Source organism: Rhineura floridana, chromosome 4 (genome assembly GCF_030035675.1).
Source record: "Rhineura floridana isolate rRhiFlo1 chromosome 4, rRhiFlo1.hap2, whole genome shotgun sequence".
NCBI lineage: Eukaryota > Metazoa > Chordata > Lepidosauria > Squamata > Rhineuridae > Rhineura > Rhineura floridana.
In genome coordinates, this window is record NC_084483.1 from 9,652,819 (window position 1) to 9,674,817 (window position 21,999).

The 21,999-nt window shown below is 43.0% G+C and overlaps 1 protein-coding gene across 2 annotated transcripts; it reads left to right on the forward strand.

Moving 5' to 3' along the window:
* Positions 1–36: 36 nt before the first annotated feature.
* Positions 37–20,045, forward strand: ESD (esterase D). 2 transcript variants are annotated; one of them, XM_061622409.1, is made up of 9 exons: positions 37–186; positions 5,346–5,421; positions 10,639–10,727; positions 11,663–11,761; positions 13,359–13,483; positions 14,256–14,375; positions 15,847–15,945; positions 18,472–18,639; positions 19,822–20,045. In XM_061622409.1, the coding sequence occupies exons 2-9, from the start codon at positions 5,354–5,356 to the stop codon at positions 19,900–19,902; spliced, it is 849 nt and encodes a 282-aa protein (XP_061478393.1). In that variant the 5' UTR covers positions 37–186; positions 5,346–5,353; the 3' UTR covers positions 19,903–20,045. The 2 variants fall into 2 exon arrangements, with proteins under 2 accessions (XP_061478393.1, XP_061478394.1); XM_061622410.1 differs by having other exon boundaries at positions 5,349–5,421.
* The last annotated feature ends 1,954 nt before the right edge of the window (positions 20,046–21,999 follow it).

Below are 21,999 nucleotides of genomic sequence, written 5' to 3' on the forward strand. Positions count from 1 at the left end.
CGGAAGGACTACGACTCCCATGAGGCCATACGGTGCCAAAGAAGTCGGGATAAAACAGACGGATCCTATCAAGAGGCAGGGGAAGGCCCATGTGAGCTGGTCAACGTTGGCGGTGTTGGCTGTATCGTAATAGGGGTAGTGATTCACCAGTAGAGCTAAACCACGGGTTAAAAACCAGCTGACAAGGTAGGTCCTGCGGGAAGAATAGTTTTTCCCTTCTACTTTCGCGGGAAGGTTTGTTGCTAATGTTAGGTTTCTTGTTGATTTTAACATGTAGAGGCAGCCTGTAGTTGGTGCAATTTTAAAGGCGGGCCGGTTCGCTGTGTATACACGCGCCCTCCCTTCCCCGCTTTTGGTTGTATAAAGGCCAGAAGTAATTTCGAATTGCAATGAGCAATTTATCTGTTTCTCACTCATTTCTTTTTTAAGCTCCGCAAGGTCTTTCTTGTTGGGTTTAATGTATAAGTTTAAGTTTACTCAATTTTATACATCGCTTCCCACTTAAAAAGAAAGTCCTGAAGCGATTTACAACCGAAGTAAAAAACCCAGCACAATAACATTGCAAGCTTTATTAAAAACAGATTTAAAAGTACAGTATTCTATCGTGGTTGCTTACAAAGTTGCAGGGGATGTGGGAGGAAGACATCCTTGCTCCAAAAAAGAGTCAGGGGGACAGGACGGGAGGGGAGAGGGATTAATGTGGGTGAGAAAGGAATGAACGCCATTGTGGTTCATTTTAATAACTGGAGAAAGAGTCCTGGGTTATGTATGCAAAAGGACAGTGAGTTGTATGATGGCGATAATAGACAGGTGCCCCCCCCCCCGAAAATAACAGCTGTCAAATGATTTCACTAAAAAAAGTTGCAAATAATTACTATATTCACTAAATTTTCTCCAGATATGTTTAGAAGCTAAGTGTGCCCTTGGGCTGCATGTTTCATGTGACAGCAGCATTTTAATGAATCGTTAACAGTGTGTTAATAAGAACATAGTGTGCCATGTACTGTTAAACATGAGTTTCCCAAGTAGTCTTCTGTTCTACAAAATATTTTGAGAGGAGGTCTCATCAAACATTTAATGATATTCCAGCACAGTGACTGATGGCTTGTGCACACTGCATCAACCCAAGCCTCCTTATTGGTGACAGTGTTCGTGCTGGTCACCTGTACTGTCAAACTGACCGTACCAACCAGGCAGTCAAACTTTCATGTTAGAAATCATTGGTCATCAGAAAAATACAGAGAGCATAGAATACAGGATTCCATGTTGTACAATGAAATGCTGCAGTGCCAGCCATGTTATAGTGACTCCCCGTGCAGTCTTTGATGAAACCAGAGGAACAGCTTATACAATAGAGGTTGCCGATGCAATCTTTGATGTGTGTGCTTACTGCTTCTTGGTTTGAGAAACTGAATATGAATAAAGCACCATAAAAAGCTTTCTAATGTTTTCTTATCTATGGATAGTACAGTATCTTCACTGAGAAAAAAAAATTCAGAGCTTGGAAAAGTTACTTTTTTAAACTACAACTCCCATCAGCCCCAGCCAGCGTGGCCACTGGATTGGGCTGATGGGAGTTGTAGTTCAAAAAAGTAACTTTTCCAAGCTCTGATAAAGATCTATATATGTTGAAATAAATCTGGAGAAGACATTTGTGATATAAAAACAATATGTTTGAAAGGGGGGATTGTTTCCACAGCTATAACACGTCTTTCCAGATAAGTGTCAATTTAACAGTATGGAATTTGGTGCTGAAGAAAATCAATATAATATATATGCTTGTATTCCAAGACCAAATTGTCTTTCTCATTAAAGTAGAGTGTTACTTAAATCACAGGATTTTAACCATGTCTCCATAAGTCTCTCTGGTGTTTCTGAGGCAAAGAGCCTTGGAAGATGCAACAAACAGCAGGCAAAGGTGACTGGTGTTGACTTTAAAAAAACCCTCTAAAAAACTGCATTGGAAAATGAGTCTCCGTTTTCAGTAGCTCTGGTCTTCCTCCTCCTCAGTAGCCATATCAGCTATAGCTGTGAGGAGCTGCTACCTTCCCTGCCTTGCATCCACATTCATACATGTCTCTGTTCATCCATCAAAAAGGGGATGAGGAAGTGAGTGACTGAAAACTGCCTTAGATGTACATTAGCCTACATGGTGTTCTCCAGATCTTATTGGACTACAACTCCCATCATCCCTGACCATTGGCTTTGCTGACTGGGACTGCTGGCAGTTGTAATCCAGCACCATCTGGAGGGCATCACGTTAGCTATCCGTGTTACACAGAGAGAGTAACACTGGCTTTTTAACAGTGGTATTCTGAGTGGAGGTGTGTGTGTGTATGAGAGTTGGAGTGAGTGTGTGTATTGAAAATTGCCTGGTCCCTGTTGTTTGGCTCATCTGCTAGCAGGAGTCAGGCTAAGGGATGGAACAGACAAAATTCATATTTTCTGCTCTTTTCACTTTGTAGAAGGACTTTCAGCACCAAAGATATAATTTCCAGGCAGGCTTCAGCCCAGTGCCTTCCATTTTAGAAATTAATTACTGGTTTCTCTTCCATCCGTCAGCAGTGCCTCCAGCCCCTCATTTGTGCCCCATTATGCATCAGCTTGAATTTGCATGGAGACCAAGATAAGGGGTGAGGGAGATTATTGTCTCACTTTCTGCAGCATCTTGGCATGGAACTAAAGTAAGGGTGGCAGTAAAAGGGTGTGAAAGAGCAAAAACAGGAACATTCCTGCCTGCCCTCAAACATCATGCTTTCAACTTCCTGGAAGCAACTTCTCAAGCAGATTTCCCACAATTCCTCTCTTTGCAAACTCTTTCCTACTTCCCAACCTGTCTAAAGGTTAATAGAAGTAGACTTTGGCAGGGCTCCATTTTTTCAGTGCCAGGAACATGTGAAGTACAGTAATAGTAAAAGTGGAGTCCAGGATACATTCTCCTCAGTGGCAAAGCCACCTCCACACACATCTTGGATTAAGGAACAAAGAGCTTCTGAATGAAATTGACCCCTAGCCTGGGCATCACAGAAGGTTGTGATGAAACTTCTAGGGCTAAGAAGCAGTCATTTTCTGCTCTGCAAATAGACTTGCAATATCTGCAAAACCCAGGCAAACTTGCCAAATACAGCACCAAATCATAGCTTAATTCTCTCTATTCTCTGCCTTCTGGTATCTGAATCTTACACTGAAGAAGGGGTGGCATAATCATGATTCTCCTTCCCAGAGGTGATGCCATTGTGAATAAAGACTTTAGGTTGATGGGGAAAACCCTAGGTCTATCAGTTGTACAAGTTTGGTGATGTAATTCTGTGCAAGGGTAATCCTAAATCCTATTGGTAACTTCTAGGCTGGATTACTGTAATGCGCTCTATGTAGGGCTGCCCTTGAAGACAGTTCGGAAGCTTCAGCTAGTGCAAAACGCAGCAGCCAGACTGCTGACGAGGACCAGCCGGTCAGCACATATAACACCTGTTCTGGCCCGTTTGCACTGGCTACCTATTTGTTTCCAAGCCAGAGTCAAGGTGCTGGTTTTGACCTATAAAGCCTTACACGGCGTGGGACCGCAATATCTTGTGGAACGCCTCTCCCGCTATGAACCTACCCGGTCACTTCGCTCAGCATCTAAGGCCCTCCTCCGGGTACCAACCCATCGAGAAGCCCGGAGAACAGTTACTCGATCTAGGGCCTTTTCTGTAGTGGCCCCCGAACTGTGGAACAGCCTCCCCGAAGAAGTACGCCTGGCGCCTACGCTTCTATCTTTTCGGCGCCAGGTTAAGACCTGGCTATGCTCGCAGGCATTTTAAGCGTTTATGTTATAATTTAAATTTTTTATTTTTTTTCTTTAGTTGCTGCTTCTGTTTATTGTTTGTTGTCTGATTTTATTGTTGATATTTTGTATTTTAACCTTTTTGTACACCGCCCAGAGAGCCACTCGCTATGGGCGGTCTATAAATGAAACAAATAAATAAATAAATAAATTGAGCTCAATGGAGCTTACTCCCATCGCATATACATGTGCAGCCTGCATTAGCTTGTAATGAAGCTGGCTGGGGCAACTTTTGCAACTATCTTCTGTAGGCTCCCAGATCCGCTGTTGAGGTTGCAATCCTCTGCACACTTACCTGGGAGTAAGCCATTGGACTCAATGGGGCCTCGTTCTGAGCAGACCGAAGAAGCTGCCTTATACCAAGTCTGACCATCTAGCTCAGTATTGTCTACACTGACTGGCAGCGGCTCTCCAGGGTTTCAGGCAAAGGAAATTCCCAGCCCTACCTGGAAATGCTGGAGATTGAATCTGGGACTTTCTGCATGCAAACGACTTGCTTTGCCGTTCCCGTAAATATGAGATTGCACTGTTAATATGCAGGAGCTCATAAGAAACATGAGAAGCACTCTGCTGAATCAGGCCATAGGCTCATCTAGTCCAGCATCCTGTTCTCACAGTGGCCAGCCAGATGCCTGTTGAAAGCCTGCAAGCAGGACCTGAGTGCAATAGCACTCTCCTCATCTGTGATTCCCAGCAACTGACATTCATCCTGCATCCGACAGTGGAAGTCTCCATCACCTCTCACAGGTGTCTGAATTCCTTGTCCTGGCCTCCTGTCCAAACAGTTTAGTTTTCACTCCCACTCCATGGTTTGTAATTTGCCCTAGCTATCCTGGTTCCTCACCCACCCATTTTATTCTCTGCCTCCAAGTCATTCTTCATACACACCCCAATTTACTTGGAATGGAATCTAGGAGTCAGGGCCAGTTCTAAGGGGCGGCCAGGTGGGGCACTGGCCCGAGGGCCCCTGGAGCTACAGGGGCTGCTCCCCTTCCGCAATCCCTGGCAACAGCTGCAGATCGCAGGGCAGGAGCTTCCGCCTGCCCACCATTCCCTCGCCCCACCTACCTGTCTCCTGCCTTTTAGCGTTGCCCGTAATTTTCAGGACTAATTGCCTATTACTCTGAACTGTTATCATTTCTATTTATAGTTTCCTTGTTATATTGTATTTTATGTGTATTTTATTGTGCTGCATTTACTGCAACTGATTTGTACGTCGCCTAGAATGGCCATTGGCCAGATAGGCGACACATAAATTAAATTATTATTATTATTATTAAAGAAGCAATGTTGTGAGTGGTATACAATGATAACATTTTTGGGACAGCACCAGCTTTGAATTGAGAATTGTATCGTATGCATGTTTTCATACTGATCTTAAAAGCAACGTTATTACATTAAAATCTGGAAGGATTGTTGTTACTCCTGTGGTCAGCTGTTCATAGACAGTTACTATACATGATGCTTTTTTAAGAAAAATTACAACTCATTAAATCAGTTTTTTTCCTTTTGCTTTCAGTAGAGATCATGGCCTTGAAAGAGATTTCTAGCAATAAATGCTTTGGTGGTTTTCAGAAAGTGTTTGAACATGACAGGTAAATATTTTATTCGTGTCACTTATTTAAAGGTCACCCTGTTTCTGGGGTGATATGACTAACACCAAAGCCACCTTGTACTCCATGAAAAGTGCAGTTTATAAATACTTTAATTAATAAACAATTATAGATCTGTGGCGAATGTTCCGTTCTTGGGCAAGGTACTGGAACGGGTGGTTGCCGGCCAGCTCCAGGGGTTCTTGGATGACACTGATTATCTTGATCCATTTCAATCCGGTTTTAGGCCCGGTTTTGGCACCGAAACAGCCTTGGTCGCCCTGTACGATGACCTTTGTCGGGAGAGGGACAGGGGGAGTGTGACTGTTGATTCTCCTTGATCTCTCAGCTGCTTTTGATACCATCGACCATGGTATCCTTCTGGGGAGACTCGCGGAGCTGGGAGTTGGGGGTACTGCTTGGCAGTGGCTCCGCTCCTACTTGGTGGGTCATCACCAGAAGGTAGTGCTTGGGGAACATTGCTCGATGCCCTGGACTCTCCATTGTGGAGTCCCGCAGGGATCGGTACTGTCCCCCATGCTTTTCAACATCTACATGAAGCCGCTGGGTGCGGTCATCAGGAGTTTTGGGGTGCGTTGTCATCAGTACGCTGATGACACGCAGCTCTATTTCTCCTTTTCATCCTCCTCAGGTGAGGCTGTTAACGTGCTAAACCGTTGCCTGGCTGCGATAATGGACTGGATGGGAGCTAACAGACTGAAGCTCAATCCAGACAAGACTGAGACGCTGTTGGTGAGTGCCTTCTCTGCTCAGATGGTGGATGTTCATCCTGTTCTTGATGGGGTTACACTCCCCTTGAAGGAACAGGTTCGTAGCTTGGGAGTTCTTTTCGATCCTTCCCTGTCTCTTGAGGCCCAGGTGGCCTCGGTGGCACGGAATGCTTTCTACCATCTTCGATTGGTAGCCCAGCTACGTCCCTATCTGGACAGTGACGACCTCGCTTCAGTTGTTCATGCTCTGGTAACTTCTAGATTGGACTACTGCAACATGCTCTACGTGGGGCTGCCCTTGAAGACTGTTCGGAAACTACAGCTAGTCCAGAATGCAGCAGCCAGATTGTTGACGCGGACTAGAAGGTCCGCTCATATAACACCTGTTCTGGCCCGTCTGCACAGGCTTCCTATTTGTTTCCAGGCTAGATTCAAAGTGCTGGTTTTGACCTATAAAGCCCTGCACGGCATGGGACCGCAATACCTGGTGGAACGCCTCTCCCAATATGAACCTACCCGTACACTACGCTCAGCATCTAAGGCCCTCCTCCGAGTACCATCCCATCGAGAGGCTCGGAGGGTGATGACTAGAACCAGGGCCTTTTCGGTTGTGGCCCCCGAATTGTGGAATGGTTTTTCCGATGAGGTGCGCCTGGCGCCGACGTTACTATCTTTTCGGCGCCAGGTGAAAACCTTTTTATTCTCCCAGGCATTTTAAAGTGTATTTTAAAATGTATTTTAAACAGCATTTCTGTATTTTGGATGTTGTTTGGTTCGTTATTGTTTATTTGTTTTGTTTTTGATTTATTGTATTTATTGTATTTATATATTGTGCTTGTTTTTATCTTTTTGTACACCGCCCAGAGAGCCTTTGGGCTTAGGGCGGTATATAAATTAAACTAAATAAATAAATAAATAAATAAACAATAAATAAATATAATTGCAATATAATAAAATACAAAAATGCGCAAAACAATAAACGTCAAAAGCCATGGTTAAAACAGTTGGGCTTGGAAACATTAAATGCCTGAGGAGAACAAAAACCTTTTCAAGTGGTGTCAAAAGGACAGCAATGTAGGCACCAGGTGAGCCTCTGGAAGGAGTGAATTCCACAACTTAGTTGCAGTAGTTGCAGTTACTTTCCATGGAAATCAGTCTCAGGCTATGGTCCGAAGGCACATGAGGCCGGCACATGAGGCCAGCACCCAGGGTCAGGTCTGGTCGGTGCCTGGATGGGAGACCACCTCGGAACCATACGTAAACTGCCTTGGGTTTCTATCATGAAAAGAAAGGCAGGGTATAAATGTAATAAATAAATAATACACCAGTGAGCTTAACTTAAGTCATGACTATTTATTTTAACGGAAAACAAATTCAAATAACTTTGGCTGCAGTTCTAACCATGTCTACTCAGAAGTATTGAATTCAGTGGGCTTTACTCACAGGTAAGTGGGATTAGGAGTGTATTTATTTATTTATTTTATTTATTACATTTATACCCCGCCTTTCTTTTCATGGTAGAAACCCAAGGCGGCTTACATATGGTTCCCAGGCGGTTTCCCATCCAGGCACTGATCAGGCCTGACCCTGCTTAGCTTCAGCAAGGTGCTGGCCTCATGTGCCTTCAAGACTGTAGCCTTGGAGATATTGCTGAACTACAACTCCCATCAGCCCTTGCAAGCATGTATGTTTGTTTGTTTATTTATTTATTAAATGTATGGCGGCTTTCACACTGCACTTTATTCCGTTATTCCTACAATTTCTTGCCTAGTAATTTGCACATTATATTTGACCTTTCACACAAAAGCCAGTTTCTGGAGTATAGAGGAAGTTTTGCACTAATTTTCATGATAAATAATACTAGAAATAATCCTTTTGCAAGCCTGGGAATCTGGAAGATTGCGGGAGCGTTGTGCTAACTGCACCCACTCACGTGACAGGCATCCCGGCATGCAATGCATTCCTGTCCTTTAGGAGAGCACCAATTTTCTTTTGCTTGACGAAAATTGTACAGGTGTTCCAACGTAGGCATGGTTAGCAGCATTCCCTTCCTCCTTTTTCCCCACACACCCCTGTATCCAGACACTAACTCAAGCAGTGACTTATGGGGGAACTACGGCTGCTTTCACACTGCACTGTATTCTGTTATTCCGGCAATTTCTTACCTAGTAATTTGGGCATTATATTTGACCTTTCACATGATGTAGAAGCTAGTTCCAGAAATCTAATAGAACATAGTGGAAGTTTAATGCTAATTTTGTGATAAATAATTCCAGTAATAATCGATTTGCAAGTCTGGGAACCCAGAAGATTGTGGGAGCTTTGTGCTAGCTGCAGCTGCTCACGTGACAGGCGTCCCAGCTTGCAATGCATTCCCACCCTTTGAAAAAATAAAAATGGACTGCCTTCAAGTCGATCCCGACTTATGGCTACCCTATGAACAGGGTTTTCATGGTAAGTGGTATTCAGAGGGGGTTTACCGTTGCCTCCCTCTGAGGCTAGTCCTCCCCAGCTGGCCAGGGCCTGCTCAGCTTGCCACAGCTGCACAAGCCAGCCCCTTCCTTGTCCGCAACTGCCAGCTGGGGGGCAACTGGACTATGCAGCTTGCCCACGGCTGCACAGGTAGCAGGGCACGTCACCCCTGAGCCACTCACTGTGAGGGTGATCTTTAGCTGGCCCTGGACACCCAGGAGACAGTACACCAATTTTTTTGCCTGATGAAAATTGTACTGGTATTCTGGTATAGCTGCAGGTAGCTGCATTTCCTTCCTCCTTTTCCCACACCCCCGCCCGTGTCCAGACACTAACTCAAGCAGTTAATTATGGGGGAACTATACAGTAGGGCCCCGCTTTACAGCGATTTGCTTTACAGCGGTCTCAATTAGACGCAATTAGACTAAAGCCCCACTCATACGGCGCTTGTTCCGCTTTCACGGCAGCCTTCGGGCATCGCGCGTGATTCTATTCAATGGGTTCCGCTTTACAGCGGTGTTCTTTTTACGGCGGGGGTCCGGAACGTAACCCGCTGTATGAGTGGGGCCCTACTGTGGTGCGCGTGTGTATAACCGGTCAGGGATGAAAGCAAGGCGCTGTTCGTTGCAGCAGTGTGAAAGACAGTTGCACACGATGCCAGTGTGTCAGCCAAAAAAGGAATGTTAGAAATCAGACGGAAGTGCCACCTTTTCATCTGTTGAACTAACGCAAGAAGCCCCATGTCTGAATGCAGCCTACATCGTGCCCTTCCTCCCAGAGGAACTCGGGATGGCAAACCAAAATGTTAAAACAACAAAACTTAAACTAAAAAATACATGTAAAACAATTAAAATTATCTTGAACGTTTAGAAAAATTAATAATAATCTAAAATCATTTAAAATGATTAAAAACGATCTAAAACAATCACACTCCCTTACCCATTACTAATTTCAAGGTTTCCATGGCCAATATCTTATCAGCCATCAAATGCCCTTAGGGTGCAATCCTATACACATTCAGTCTGGGAGTAAGTCCTGTTGAGCACAATGGAGCTTACTTCTGAGCAGACATGCACGGGATTGCACTGTTAGTCATAGGAACACAGTACTAAACGAATGCATATTCATTTTGATTTATACCTTGCCTCTTCCTAGTGTTTTTTGGCAGACAACAATACTTAAGACATTAACAATTATAAAATAATTCCTCCTAGGTGTCACCCTTACTTCTTTTCCATCAGTGTAACCCTGCCCTCTAAACACCGGCCCCATTGAGAATTTTGCTCACAGCCTTGGTGTAGACATTTAGGCTTTAGTGTGGTTTTAGAGGACAGTGCTGAGGAAATATCTTTCTGTTCTTCTATGCTATTTTTAGCTGTTCCGGTTTCACTGCATTTTCCTGAGTTACTGGCTTTTGTAGTGCAAGTCCAATTGTCTGTTGCAGGGGGGGCTCACCTGGGGTCCTCCAGATGTTGGTGGATTCCAGCTCCCATCAGCCCCATCCAGCGCAACCAACAGTCAAGGATGATGGGAGCTGTAGAAATGCTAATGATTGAATGGCATATAAATGCCTTGAATAAATAAATAATAGTCCAACAATATATGGAGGGCCAGAAGTAAGCCATCCTTGGGTGTATTGACTTGCAGTTATGCCATCCTAAGTGTAGTACTGTATTCTGTGTCCTTTCAATCTCCATGCTCAGTCCTTTGTGTGTCTGCTTTCCCATACCCAGGTGCTCAGTTAGACCCTCTTTGATGACCTACATCCTTTCCCAACTTCTGCCGATTCCAATTGTCTGATCCCTCTACTTAACTTGAATCCTTCTTGTCAAGCCCATTTGTCTACATTAGTTGCATAGATGTTCATGGAGGAAGAAAGCACTATTTTAAGTCATTAAAGAAAGCATTTGGCTCAGGGGTTAGTCTCTGGCAACTCTAATTTGAAGTTGTTGGTTCCTCTTAAAAGCATATTGTTCTGTTACATTACTCTGTGTTAACTGCATTTTGTTCTCAACAGCGCAGAGCTGAAATGCAAAATGAAATTTGGGATTTATTTGCCACCCAAGGCAAAAATTGAGAAGTGCCCCGTGTTGTACTGGCTCTCGGGTGAGTAATTTGAAATTGTCCTTCAAAAGGGTATTGCCAAAGGCTTTTAAATAGACTTTGTTTATTTTAGATATTTCAAATATAATAAATAATAATCATCATTTCATGAGTAGTCAGAGATGTAGCTTTTGTGGCACTTGTGTTTACAACTTTTTAAAGTAAGCTGTGATTCTCTGGGTTATTTTTCCAAATGGAAAAGCCTGCTTTTGTGTAATACCACCCCAGGCATGCAGGATACATAGCACCTTCTGCAATTCTGTGATAAAAATCCCAAATTCAGTTATCGAAATTCCGGAAATGAATAAATGTTACTAGTTTACATTATAATATCTGTGTAGTTGCATGTTTATTTTGAATGCATTTGGAAGAATTTGAATTTTGTCTTTTACTTTTCTATTATAAGCATGCAAACTTATTTACATAGTTACAATTAAATATCACAATAATGGGTGGAAAACATTCATTCACATGCTCATTCCATTCTAGACTAACCATGTATAATTCTGCTTTGTTCTGTGATTCATGGGGAAAGTGTGAGATGGAGAATAGATGTCTGAGGGCAAAGAAGCATGAAACCAAAAGCATAAGGTGTAACTGGTATTTGAGCTAAGTGAAGAAATCCTGCTCTAGACCTTTTAGCAAAACATTCCAACTTGATGTTCTGAAGTTAGGCAATCCCATAAACCTGCTTGATGGGATGCTAAGATACTCCTGATTCTACATTAAATGTCGCATCCTAATGTGGCCAAGCGCACGTTCAGAGTCTTTTGCAATGAGCAGTTTAATCCCCTTTTCCCCCGTACATGAGGAAAACGTAATAGGTAAGTTTTGCGTCCTCTTATTTTGTGGCTAAAGCACACTCACTTGGATGGCTCCTGAGCCACAGTGCTATTTGGCAGTGCTCCTACTATTAAAACGCTCCTCTGTCTTTTCAGGGTTAACATGCACAGAACAAAATTTTATAACTAAAGCAGGTTTCCATCAAGCTGCTGCTGAACATGGCCTTGTTGTAGTTGCTCCAGATACCAGCCCACGTGAGTGTTGTGCCAATGAACATCAACTTAATTGCTTTTAATTGTCATTGTTTGTATGTAGCATTGTATATTACTAGTAAGTTAAGCCAACCTTTGTATGCAAACCTGTCCATTTATAACCAGTCTGAAAATCTGGAGGACCACATTTGATCCCTGAGCCCTGTCCTATCGCTTTGCTACATTGGCAGGGTATATTTGGGCTTCACCAGGACAAGTGATCTTGATGTTAATCTTATCCTTATCCAGCGGGCATACGTCAAGGATAGGATTGTGTTGTAAATCATATTGGCTCACATTCCCTGTATTCCAAGCTAGACAATCTAAATGTTTTCCTGGTTTGACTCTTGTGCAGTTCCAGTAGTTGCGTAATAGGAAGAGATATAATAGTTATACACAGGTTTTCCCATTAATGCGTCTTCCTGCTGGGGTAGGGGAACCCCCCGCACTGAATATCTGCTTTGTCTTGCAGCACAATATGCTACGTAGCACCACCTTCTGTTATTCACCCATTAGTAAAGCCCATCTGAGCGTGTAAAGTTTTCTTGGTTACCAAGTAGACTTTTCTGCTTGGTAACCAGTTTGTGAAGGTCTTCCTGATTTGCTGGGAAAAAGTTCTCACCAGCAAAGAGTAGCCTTTAAAAAATAACTTTGTTGCAGGAGGGATCACAGTGACCTACACATAAAGAAAAAGCTGACAGTGCCCAACCCGCTATTCTGAATTATCATAGAACAGTAGAGTTGGAGGGGGCCTACAAGGCCATTGAGTCCAACCCCCTGCTCAAGGCAGAAATCCAAGTTAAAGCATTCCCCACAGATGGCTGTCCAGCTGCCTCTTGAATGCCTCCAATGTCGGAGAGCCCACTACCTCTCTAGGTAATTGGTTCCACTGTCATACTGCTGTAACAGTTAGGAAATTTTTCCTAATGTTCAGCCGAAATCTGGCTTCCTGCAACTTGAGCCCATTATTCCATGTCCTGCACTCTGGGACGATCGAGAAGAGATCCTGGCCCTCCTCTTTGTAACAACCTTTCAAGTTCTTGAAGAGTGCTATCATATCTCCCTCAGTCTTCTCTTCTCAAGGCTCAGTGTGCCCAGTTCTTTCAGTCTCTCGTCATAGGGCTTTGTTTCAAATCCCCTGATCATCCTTGTTGCCCTCCTCTGAACCTGTTTGCAGCCCTCTTAAATTGCACTGTTCCAGACTAGACACAGTACTCAAGACGATGCGTAACTAGTGCCAAACAGAGGGGAACTAGTACTTCTTGTGATTTGGAAACTATACTTCTGTTAATGCAACCTTAAGTAGCCTTTGCCTTTTTTGCAACCACATCGTATTGTTGGCTCATACTTAGCTTGTGATCAGCAACAATTCCAAGATCCTTCTCACATGGTGTATTACTGAGCCAAGTATCCCCCATCTTATAACTGAGCATTTGGTTTCACTTTCCTAGGAGCAGAACTTTGCATTTATCCCTGTTAAATTTCATTCTGTTGTTTGCGTCCTCCAGGGTATTAGCTATCCCTCCCAATTTTGTATCTTTTGCAAATTTGATCAGCATTCCCTGCGTGATTATTAATGTGGAATTTCTCCCCACTGTAGGTGGATGCAATATTAAAGGAGAAGATGACAGCTGGGATTTTGGCACAGGAGCTGGTTTTTATGTAGATGCCACTGAAGAATTGTGGAAAACGAATTATCGCATGTACTCTTACGTAAATGATGAGGTGACTTTTGGCTAAGTTAACATAATTAAAATTTTCAACTGGATGTGTGCAGTTCTCTTAATGTAAATATAGAATGGGATATAATATAAGGTGGGGATTTCCCAGGTTTTTCCCCTCCCCCGTCCTTTTAAGTCTAATGGTCAAATCTATGTTAGTGTCCTGAACAGAGGGAAAGCTCTGACACCCAACCATGCTCATAGCGGCAAGATCTGCATTGGTACCCACGTTTTAACTCTAAAGAAACAAAGAGCCTGTAAATTGGCCTATTCTGCCCCTCCCATTGATCAGCTGCTCCCCCCTGTGAAATTCTGTGATATGGCACCTCATAATTCCTTATGTATTGCTTCTTAAACTCTCTCTGCATTCATGTAGCACACGCACCTTTTTACCCGAGTCTTTGACTCTTGAAATATCCATTTTCAGGACTCGCCCTATTCCTGTGATTGTAATTTGTTCTAAACTGTTTTTAAAATTGAATTTTAAATTGTTGTGACCTTCCCTGAAACTTTGGGGTGAAAGGGGGGTAAGAAATCAAATAAATATATTACTAAGGACCTCTAAAACGATGTAAAATCTTCCAAAGTCAAGTCCCCATTTTTAGCCAATATACACATAGAGAACTTAATGGGCAGCCTGTGTATGTCTCTTAGATAAAGTGGCAGACAAAGAAAGAGCCATTAATCTCTAAAGATGGAGGCTACTGGCATTTTATTTTCATCTTGTGTTAGGTCAATATGTTCACATCCGTTTCCTTCCTGCTGATGTCTTTCAGTTGCCTAAAGTGATAAATGCCAATTTTCCAGCTGACTCTGGAAGAATGTCTATTTCAGGCCATTCAATGGGGGGCCATGGTGCTCTGATCCTTGCACTGAAGAATCCTGGAAAATACAAAGTAAGATTCTGAACTCTTTAAATTATATCAACTAAAGTCAAGGAATTAGAATGATGCAAGGAGAAATAATGTTGGTATGAAAATATTTCTGGAAAAATTAAGAGAGGCAATTACTTTATCAAGAACTAGTAGCCTTGTACCTGGAGTTGCTCAGGAATTCTAAGAAACCAAAATATCAGTGCAGTTTTGAAATGTTTATCATCTTGATTCAAAATGATGTCCAACTGTATCCAAACATAGACAGAAACCTGCGGCTTGATTTCAGGAATCATCATGCAATATTTGGTTACAATATATTAAAAGATGACCAAAAGTGTAACAGTCAAACAGCGTTCCAAAATATATAGTAAATTGGCATTCTGTATGTTTACAGTTAATAGGTGGTGCAAATTTAGATGGGATTTTAAATATTTTCAAATTAGCAGGAAAGGATAAACGTTCAAGAAATATGTCGACTATGTGACAAAGGACTTAAATATTATTAATGTGTCAGCAAAAATCAGAATTAATAAAATCAAATTCTGTTTATTATTCTTTGCCCTATTTTCCCCTCTGCATTAGTTAAAGGTCAATCAAGTACTGTTGTCAGAAATGCATTATAGGAAAAGTTGTAAGAAATATTTTGAGAGTCCATGTGGTGCAGTAGATAGAATATTGGACCTAGACCCAGTTTAGTGTCCTCAGCTTCTTGAAGATGGTCAGATGAGCCACTCTGAAGCCAGATGGATCCTCTCATGGTGCAGGATTGAGCCCATTTGCTACCAGTTAACAAAACCTGTATTAGAGTATGGCACAATTGAAGATGTATTGATAAATAATAAGTTGAATTTAGATGGTACCCCAAAAACTAATACAAATAATTCTGCTTACAGTTGAATTAGACATTTGCAAAACCAGATGTTTCTTTTAGATGGAGATGTAAATGTCATTATAAATATGAACACAGATAGTCAATATTACCTAAATTACATTCTGCTTAAAACAAAACTTGGGAGTACTTAAATCCATTGGTTTGTGCAACTAACTCTGTGCGGGATTGTGACCTCTGGCAATCTGCCAGAGTAATTTATTAGTCGGAAAGAATAAATGCTTTTATAGATTTTATAAGCCTAACGTAAGACACTAGAAGCTTTAGCTACATAAACCTTATTCCAAGTTGAACATGTTTTTGATACATCCAAAATTGGTTTATGTAGTTTTGCTACTGATAAAATTAAGTGTGTGCATGAATGTCCATACATCAAAGTAAGAAGGGCTTACATGTCCTAGTAGCTTTTAATTCAAAAACTGTATTTGTAAAGATCTAGAAAATAGGACGGTTCAGCTTTTGTCATGTGTTAGGAAAGGTGAACCATCCTATTTCCTAGAACTTTACAAATACAGTCTTTGAATTAAAAAGCTACTAGAGAAAATCTAAATTCAGATTTTAGCACAGTAACTTTGTATCCTTTAATCTTCCGTTTCTGAATAGTCTGTTTCAGCCTTTGCACCGATCTGCAACCCAATTCAGTGTCCATGGGGGAAAAAAGCTTTTGGTGGATACCTAGGATCAAATGTAACTGAATGGGAGGTATGTACTGGGAAATATCAGTGTTGTGTTGCACAGTAAACATGCTAAAGTATAACCACAGAAGGACCACTGAACTTCCTATGTCAGCCTTTCCCAACCGGTGTGCCTCCAGATGTTGTTGGACCACAACTCCCATCCGCCTCAGCCATTGGCAATGCTGGCTGAGGCTTATGGGAGTTGTGGTCCAACAACATCTGGAGGCACACCGGTTGGGAAAGGCTGCCCTGTGTCATTTCATCAAGCTAGACAAAAATACAGGGGGCGGGGGGGGGAAGAAAAAGGCAAGTAAGGAGAGTTCTTGAAAAGGTGTATAAAATTATGCATAATGTGGAGAAAGTGGATGGTGATTTTTTTTTTCTCATAACACAAAAAGCTTGGGCCACCTAATTAAGCTGAATGTTGGAGATTAAAGGCAGATAAAAAGAAGTACTTCACACAGTGAATAGTTTAGCTTTGGAATTCACTGCTATAAGATGTAGTGATGGCTGCGAACTTGGGCAGCTTTAGAGAGGGATAAGACAAGTTCATGAAGGATAAGCCTTTTACTGGTGACCAATCATAATGGTTGGATATCACCTCCAGTATCAAAGGCAGTAGACCTCTGAATATCAACTGCTGGAGATCAGAAGCAGGAGAGAGCTGTTACCTTCATGCCCTGCTTCATGCCCTCCATAGGCATCTGGATAGCCGCTGTAAGAACACAACAGTGGACCAGCTGGACCTTTGGTCTGATTCAGCAGGGCTGTTCTTATGTTGGGAAGGGTCATAGCTCAGTGGTAGAGTATCTGCCTTGCATGCAGAAGGTCCCAGGTTCAATCCCTGGCATCTCCAGGTAGGACTGGGAAAGATTTCCTGTCTGAAATCCAGGAGAGCCACTGTCAGTCAGTGTGGACAATACTGAGCTAGATAGACCAGTACAAGGCAGCTTCCTGTGTTCCTATGTTTTTATGACAGGTGAGAACTGCACTTGTTGGATTGCCAAGTAGTAGGGGGAGAACAGCTGTCGAAGAAAGTGAGACATTCTTAATCTTCTTGAAACAATTAGATGGTACTGCTCCAGTGTCAAGCTGGGGTGTGGTAACACTTGATCCTTCTTCCTAGGAGCAGAGATGGCACCCCAGGTGCAAGTCTGTTTGAAAACAGTGCTGGCCCCAGATATGCCGGGGCCCTTGGGCACAAGCCTGCCTTGGGCCCCAGCGCTCTCCTTCTGCGATTCGCAGCAGGATCGCTGCTGCGGATCGCACGCCAAGAGCTTCGGAGCCCCTGCCATTCCCCTGCTTAACCTATCTTTCCTGGCTGTCGTGCGGTTGCGCGCACAGCGCTGCCCTTAGCCAAGATGGTGGCCATTTCCCTAAGGGACTGAAGCCTCTGCCGCCATCTTGGCTGATGGCACACGTGCACGTTACGCGTGCATCCCTACCATGAGCCAAGATGGCGGCAGAGGCTTCAGCTCCTTAGAGAAACCTCGGCCACCATCTTGGTTAAGGGCAGCGCTGCGCGCACAACTGCACAACAGCTGAGCAAGGGAATGGTGGGGGCTCCGAAGCTGTTGGCATGCGATCCGCAGCAGCGATCCTGCTGCAAATAGCGGAAGGGGAGCAGAGCCCTAGGGACCCCTGGCCAGGGCCCCACCTGACCACCCTTTGGAGCTGGCCCTGTTTGAAAACCTCTCTCTCTCTCTCTGTTGGTGCTGGCTGCTGATGGGGAGGAACCTATTCTCTTCTTAGGGCTTCTAAAACAAGCAGATGGGAACTCAAATGCGTGTGTTATTTCAGGAGAAGGATCATCTGTTTTAACTGTCATATTACGGTGTTTTAAACTTTACATATGCTTGCAAATGCTGGACACCTTGGTCAGGATATCCTTTAAGAAAAGGTCTGAGGGGTTAACACAACTAGTTGATTTATGTTTTAACAACTCAGAGTGCCACTCCAACATTGCCTGGTATTGCTTCCTCATGGCCTTCTTCCTGTTATGTTTCATTCTTGTGGTTGTAGCACTGTAAGCCTTCTGGAGTGCAGGAGAAATTGTGGTTCTTGGCTGAAGCCTTTCTAACATTCTCCCACGTGGTAGATGTAAAGTAAGAAAATGTGGATGTAAAGTAAGAACAAGCAAGCCAGAATTGTGGTCTACGAATCTCTGATCCCTAGAACATTTTTCAAAACCACCTGGGGTTTTAATGGGGAACGGTAAACGGGTTCCTGAACACATTCCTTCTGCTGCACCTGTTACACTTGGAGACCACTTTTTTGCTCATAGTGATGTCACTGTTGCTGATCAACCAGGGAACATCCAGAACTTTCATCTATCAGCATGATGCATTGATTGTCTATTCCTTATGTCCACATGAAAATAAATTTGTATTTAATGTGGACACTGAATGTCGGTCTGGTCAGTATTGCCTTTTAATTGGAGATTAACTATAAATTGGATAGGCGTTTGGCTGTTTCTGTTGGTCATAGTTTTCCCAGCATTTTGTCTGGATGCTGCAATGTTTAGAAGTGAATACACCTTTATCTATTGCAGGCATACGATGCTACACATATTGCAAAGTCCTACCAAGGTTCCCCTTTGGACCTTCTAATTGATCAAGGCAAAGATGACCAGTTCCTTTCAGCAGGGCAATTGCTGCCTGATAATTTCATTGCTGCCTGCACAGAGCGTAAAATCCCAGTGGTTTTCAGAATGCAGCAGGTAATGGCCTTAAAGGTTTTAATTTGTGTGTGTGTGTGTGTCTGTCTGATGTTTAATTCTCAGTATTTCCCACTCTATGACCTTCTGAGGAAAGTATAGGCAGTGTTCAATTATTTTCAGGTGTATTTATATAATGCCCTCAAACACACCCACTACATGAATCCTACATGAATTCAAATACAATAAAACATTTTTAAGAAATAAAAAATAAATCATAAAAATCTAAAACATGTACAAACAAATAGTCCGTAATCTACTTGTTGGTTCCTGAAGGCCTGGTGGTGTAGGAGGAGGAGGAGGAGGAAAAGGAGGACCAGCAGCAAAGCTGTTATTCATAGAAGAGAGACCAAAGAGGGACATGCATAAACTCCTCAAGGGAGAGCATTTCACATCTCTGGAACAATTATTGAAAAGGCCCTGCTTCTGCTGGAATTCCTGCTGAGGAAGGGCTTTTTCTGAGTAATAGGACATCTGCTTTTCATGCAAAAGGTCCCAACTTCAGGCCCCAGCATCTCCAGGTAGGGCTCAGAGAGACTCCTGATCTGAAATCCTGGACAGCTGCTGTCAGGCAGTGCAGGCAGTACTGAGCTAGATGGACCAATGGCCTGCCTCGGTATAAGGCAGCTTCCCAGTCTTGATTCTCCAGAGTACTTGGAGCAGAGCTTTATCAGCTGATTTTAAACCCCTGGGAAGCTCATATGGAGGAGGACCGTAGTGGTCCAGATTGCAGGGTTTTAAAGGTCAAAACAGCACCGGAATTAAACTGCTAACTAGCACAGCACATGTTCTAGCCCAGGGGTGACATGTTCATATGGACCCAACCCTTTCAACAGACAGGCCGTGCTATTTTGTACAAATGGAAGCCTCTAGGCAATTGTCTGCCTCTCTTTCTTGAACTGTGTTGAAGTCACCTACCAAAGGAGTGTAATGCTGTGGAATATGTACACTTCAATTCCTCAGTCAGTCCATAAGGGCACATTCTTAAGTTGTCATGACAAGGTTTCCTTTAATGGTACCTTCCCTTGTCAATAGGGAGACGGTTATTATCTGTTACACTTAACGTTTTGTTTTAATCAAAGGCCAATTTTTGTGGTTTGTAATGGGGCTGATTTTGAAGACACATTGATTATAGATACAGTTTGGCTTCTGAAATGATTTTTTTCTTTTTTTCCCCTTCCCTAGGGCTATGATCACAGTTATTATTTTATAGCAACATTCATTAATGACCATATCAGGCACCATGCAAAACACCTCAATGCTTGACTTGGGCATCTCCTGACAGTACAAAACAATTGGAAGACATCAGTGGAAACCAACAACAAAAAATTATGTCTGTAATTCATGTATTGGAATGAGGTCCTGATTTTATGTCTTGGAATAAACATTTTGATTTCAATTTTAATGAATTTAATCACTCTTGAGAATATTATTGTAAAGTTACAATTTTGCTAAACTGAAAGCAGTTCTAGTTATATGATGGCTTACTCTGTTTTAAACCAAGCTATGGAACTGTAGATATACTCTCTCAGACATCTGATCAACATCCTTCTCTGTGTGCATGAGGCTTGTTCGTAGCTGTGTGTTGGTGCGAGCTTGCTTGTAACAGGGAAGCGATGAGGGAAGCCTTATAATATACCCTCTACATCTTGCCTGCAGATACTAGACCATTTTGAAAATTGTATTTCAGATCCTGTAATCATCACAACTAGAATTTAGTTAGCTGGGGGGCATGTTCCTTGGTATGTGGAAAACACATTGACTCATAGCCCTTTTTCTAAGCTTGAAAAGTATTTCAGGAGAGGCTGAGCGAATACAGGATTGAATTGCTTAACCATAATTCTACCTTCCTTCCCCACTGCTGTTTCAAATACATGATTGTCCACATAGTAGTAATATCTTCATACCAGGCAGTATATCATAGCCATCCTACCAGTAATCTTTAGCATGACCATTGTGTGCACACAAACATATACTTTGACACAATGGGTCATGCAGTTTATTAAGTGCTCTTGGAAATGGCATTTGCTGTCAGCCTACCTTACTCTGCAGGGTTGTTCTGCGGATAAAACAGGATATTCCTAATGTTTGCTTCCCTGAGTTCCTTAGAGCACAGATAGGGGTGCCTTGTTTTTGTCTGAGGACCACATTCTCACCTTGGCTGGCCCTCTGGGCGCCACTTGCCAACAGTGGGCACGACGACACACACAAGTCTTCTCTCTCCCTGCTCACAACAATTGGGCTTGAAAAAAGCAGGAACCTTCCTGGGGATGGCAATACATGTACATCCTCGTACTTGTATCCACGATACTGGAGTGGAAATGAGGTACAGATCCTTGGAGTTGAAAACAAAAACTCATCCCTTTCCAACCAGCAGTAGGGTAGCAAAAGATTCTGTGGGCCAATCTCACTTCATGTATCTGCCGAAGTAGATTTGTGTGGGTGTACACACCACTTTAATTTCCTAAGTACAGAAGAAGAGAAAGGGGTAAAAGCAGGTGGTTGTTGGGGTTTTCTGGCAGAGCGAACTCCAAAGATCGAGCAAGGCAAGTGTGTAAATGGAATGCCTTTCCACAACCTCAGAAACATTTTGACAGTCAGAGTGGGTGCTGTGATTGTCATGAACAAGTTGGATTACATTTGACAACCTGAGAAAGTTCTCTAGCACTGCATTAATCCATAGAACCTTCTTGGGAGGGAGGCAACAAGATAAACTCTGCAAACTGCTGGGAGAAAAATCCGATTGGAGTGAAAGAACAAATCTATGCAGGGACTCCATCCCACCTTGCACATCTACCAGCTGAAGTGCTTTTTTCTTTGTTTCCAAAGTTGTTTTTCTGTGCTTGTCAGAAAAGTCATACTCTAAATAGGAATGCTAAGTTGATTTAAAAATAAAAAAACACTTAGATTCGCCAGCGAGTAAAGATCTTTTGCACATTTCTATCAATAGGCAGTAGAGGCTGGACGGTTAAGGTGAATGGGGCACATCTCAGAAAGCTCCCACTGCCCTGCCTTCTTACAACCATTCCAGGGGGTGGCCCTGATTGTCAGCTTCCTCCTCCTTGGTCACAGTGTCGCCCTTTTTAGAACTCAGCAGGGAGGAGGATGGGGACAAAACTAGCCTTAGTTGGTTCTGCCAATCATTGGCTCTACCTACTATTGGTCTCTCTGCCTTCTGTCCTACCTGTCCCAATGGGCACCAGCCATCACTGCATGCAGAAGGCATTGAAATAGTAGGGTAAATAGTGAATGGTTACAAACGTGAGATTATCCCTTACACAGCTCTCTTGGGTTTGTGTGGTTCAACATACATTTGCATGTGTGTGAGAGAGCTGCAGACTGCCCATAGCTTAGCTGCATCGT

Coding starts and splice junctions, on each gene's coding strand:
- ESD (XM_061622409.1), top strand. CDS start 5,354: ATGGCCTTGAAAGAGATTTCTAGCAATAAATGCTTTGGTGGTTTTCAG. Junction 5,422..10,638: donor AAAGTGTTTGAACATGACAG/GTAAATATTTTA, acceptor TGTTCTCAACAG/CGCAGAGCTGAAATGCAAAA. Junction 10,728..11,662: donor CGTGTTGTACTGGCTCTCGG/GTGAGTAATTTG, acceptor CTGTCTTTTCAG/GGTTAACATGCACAGAACAA.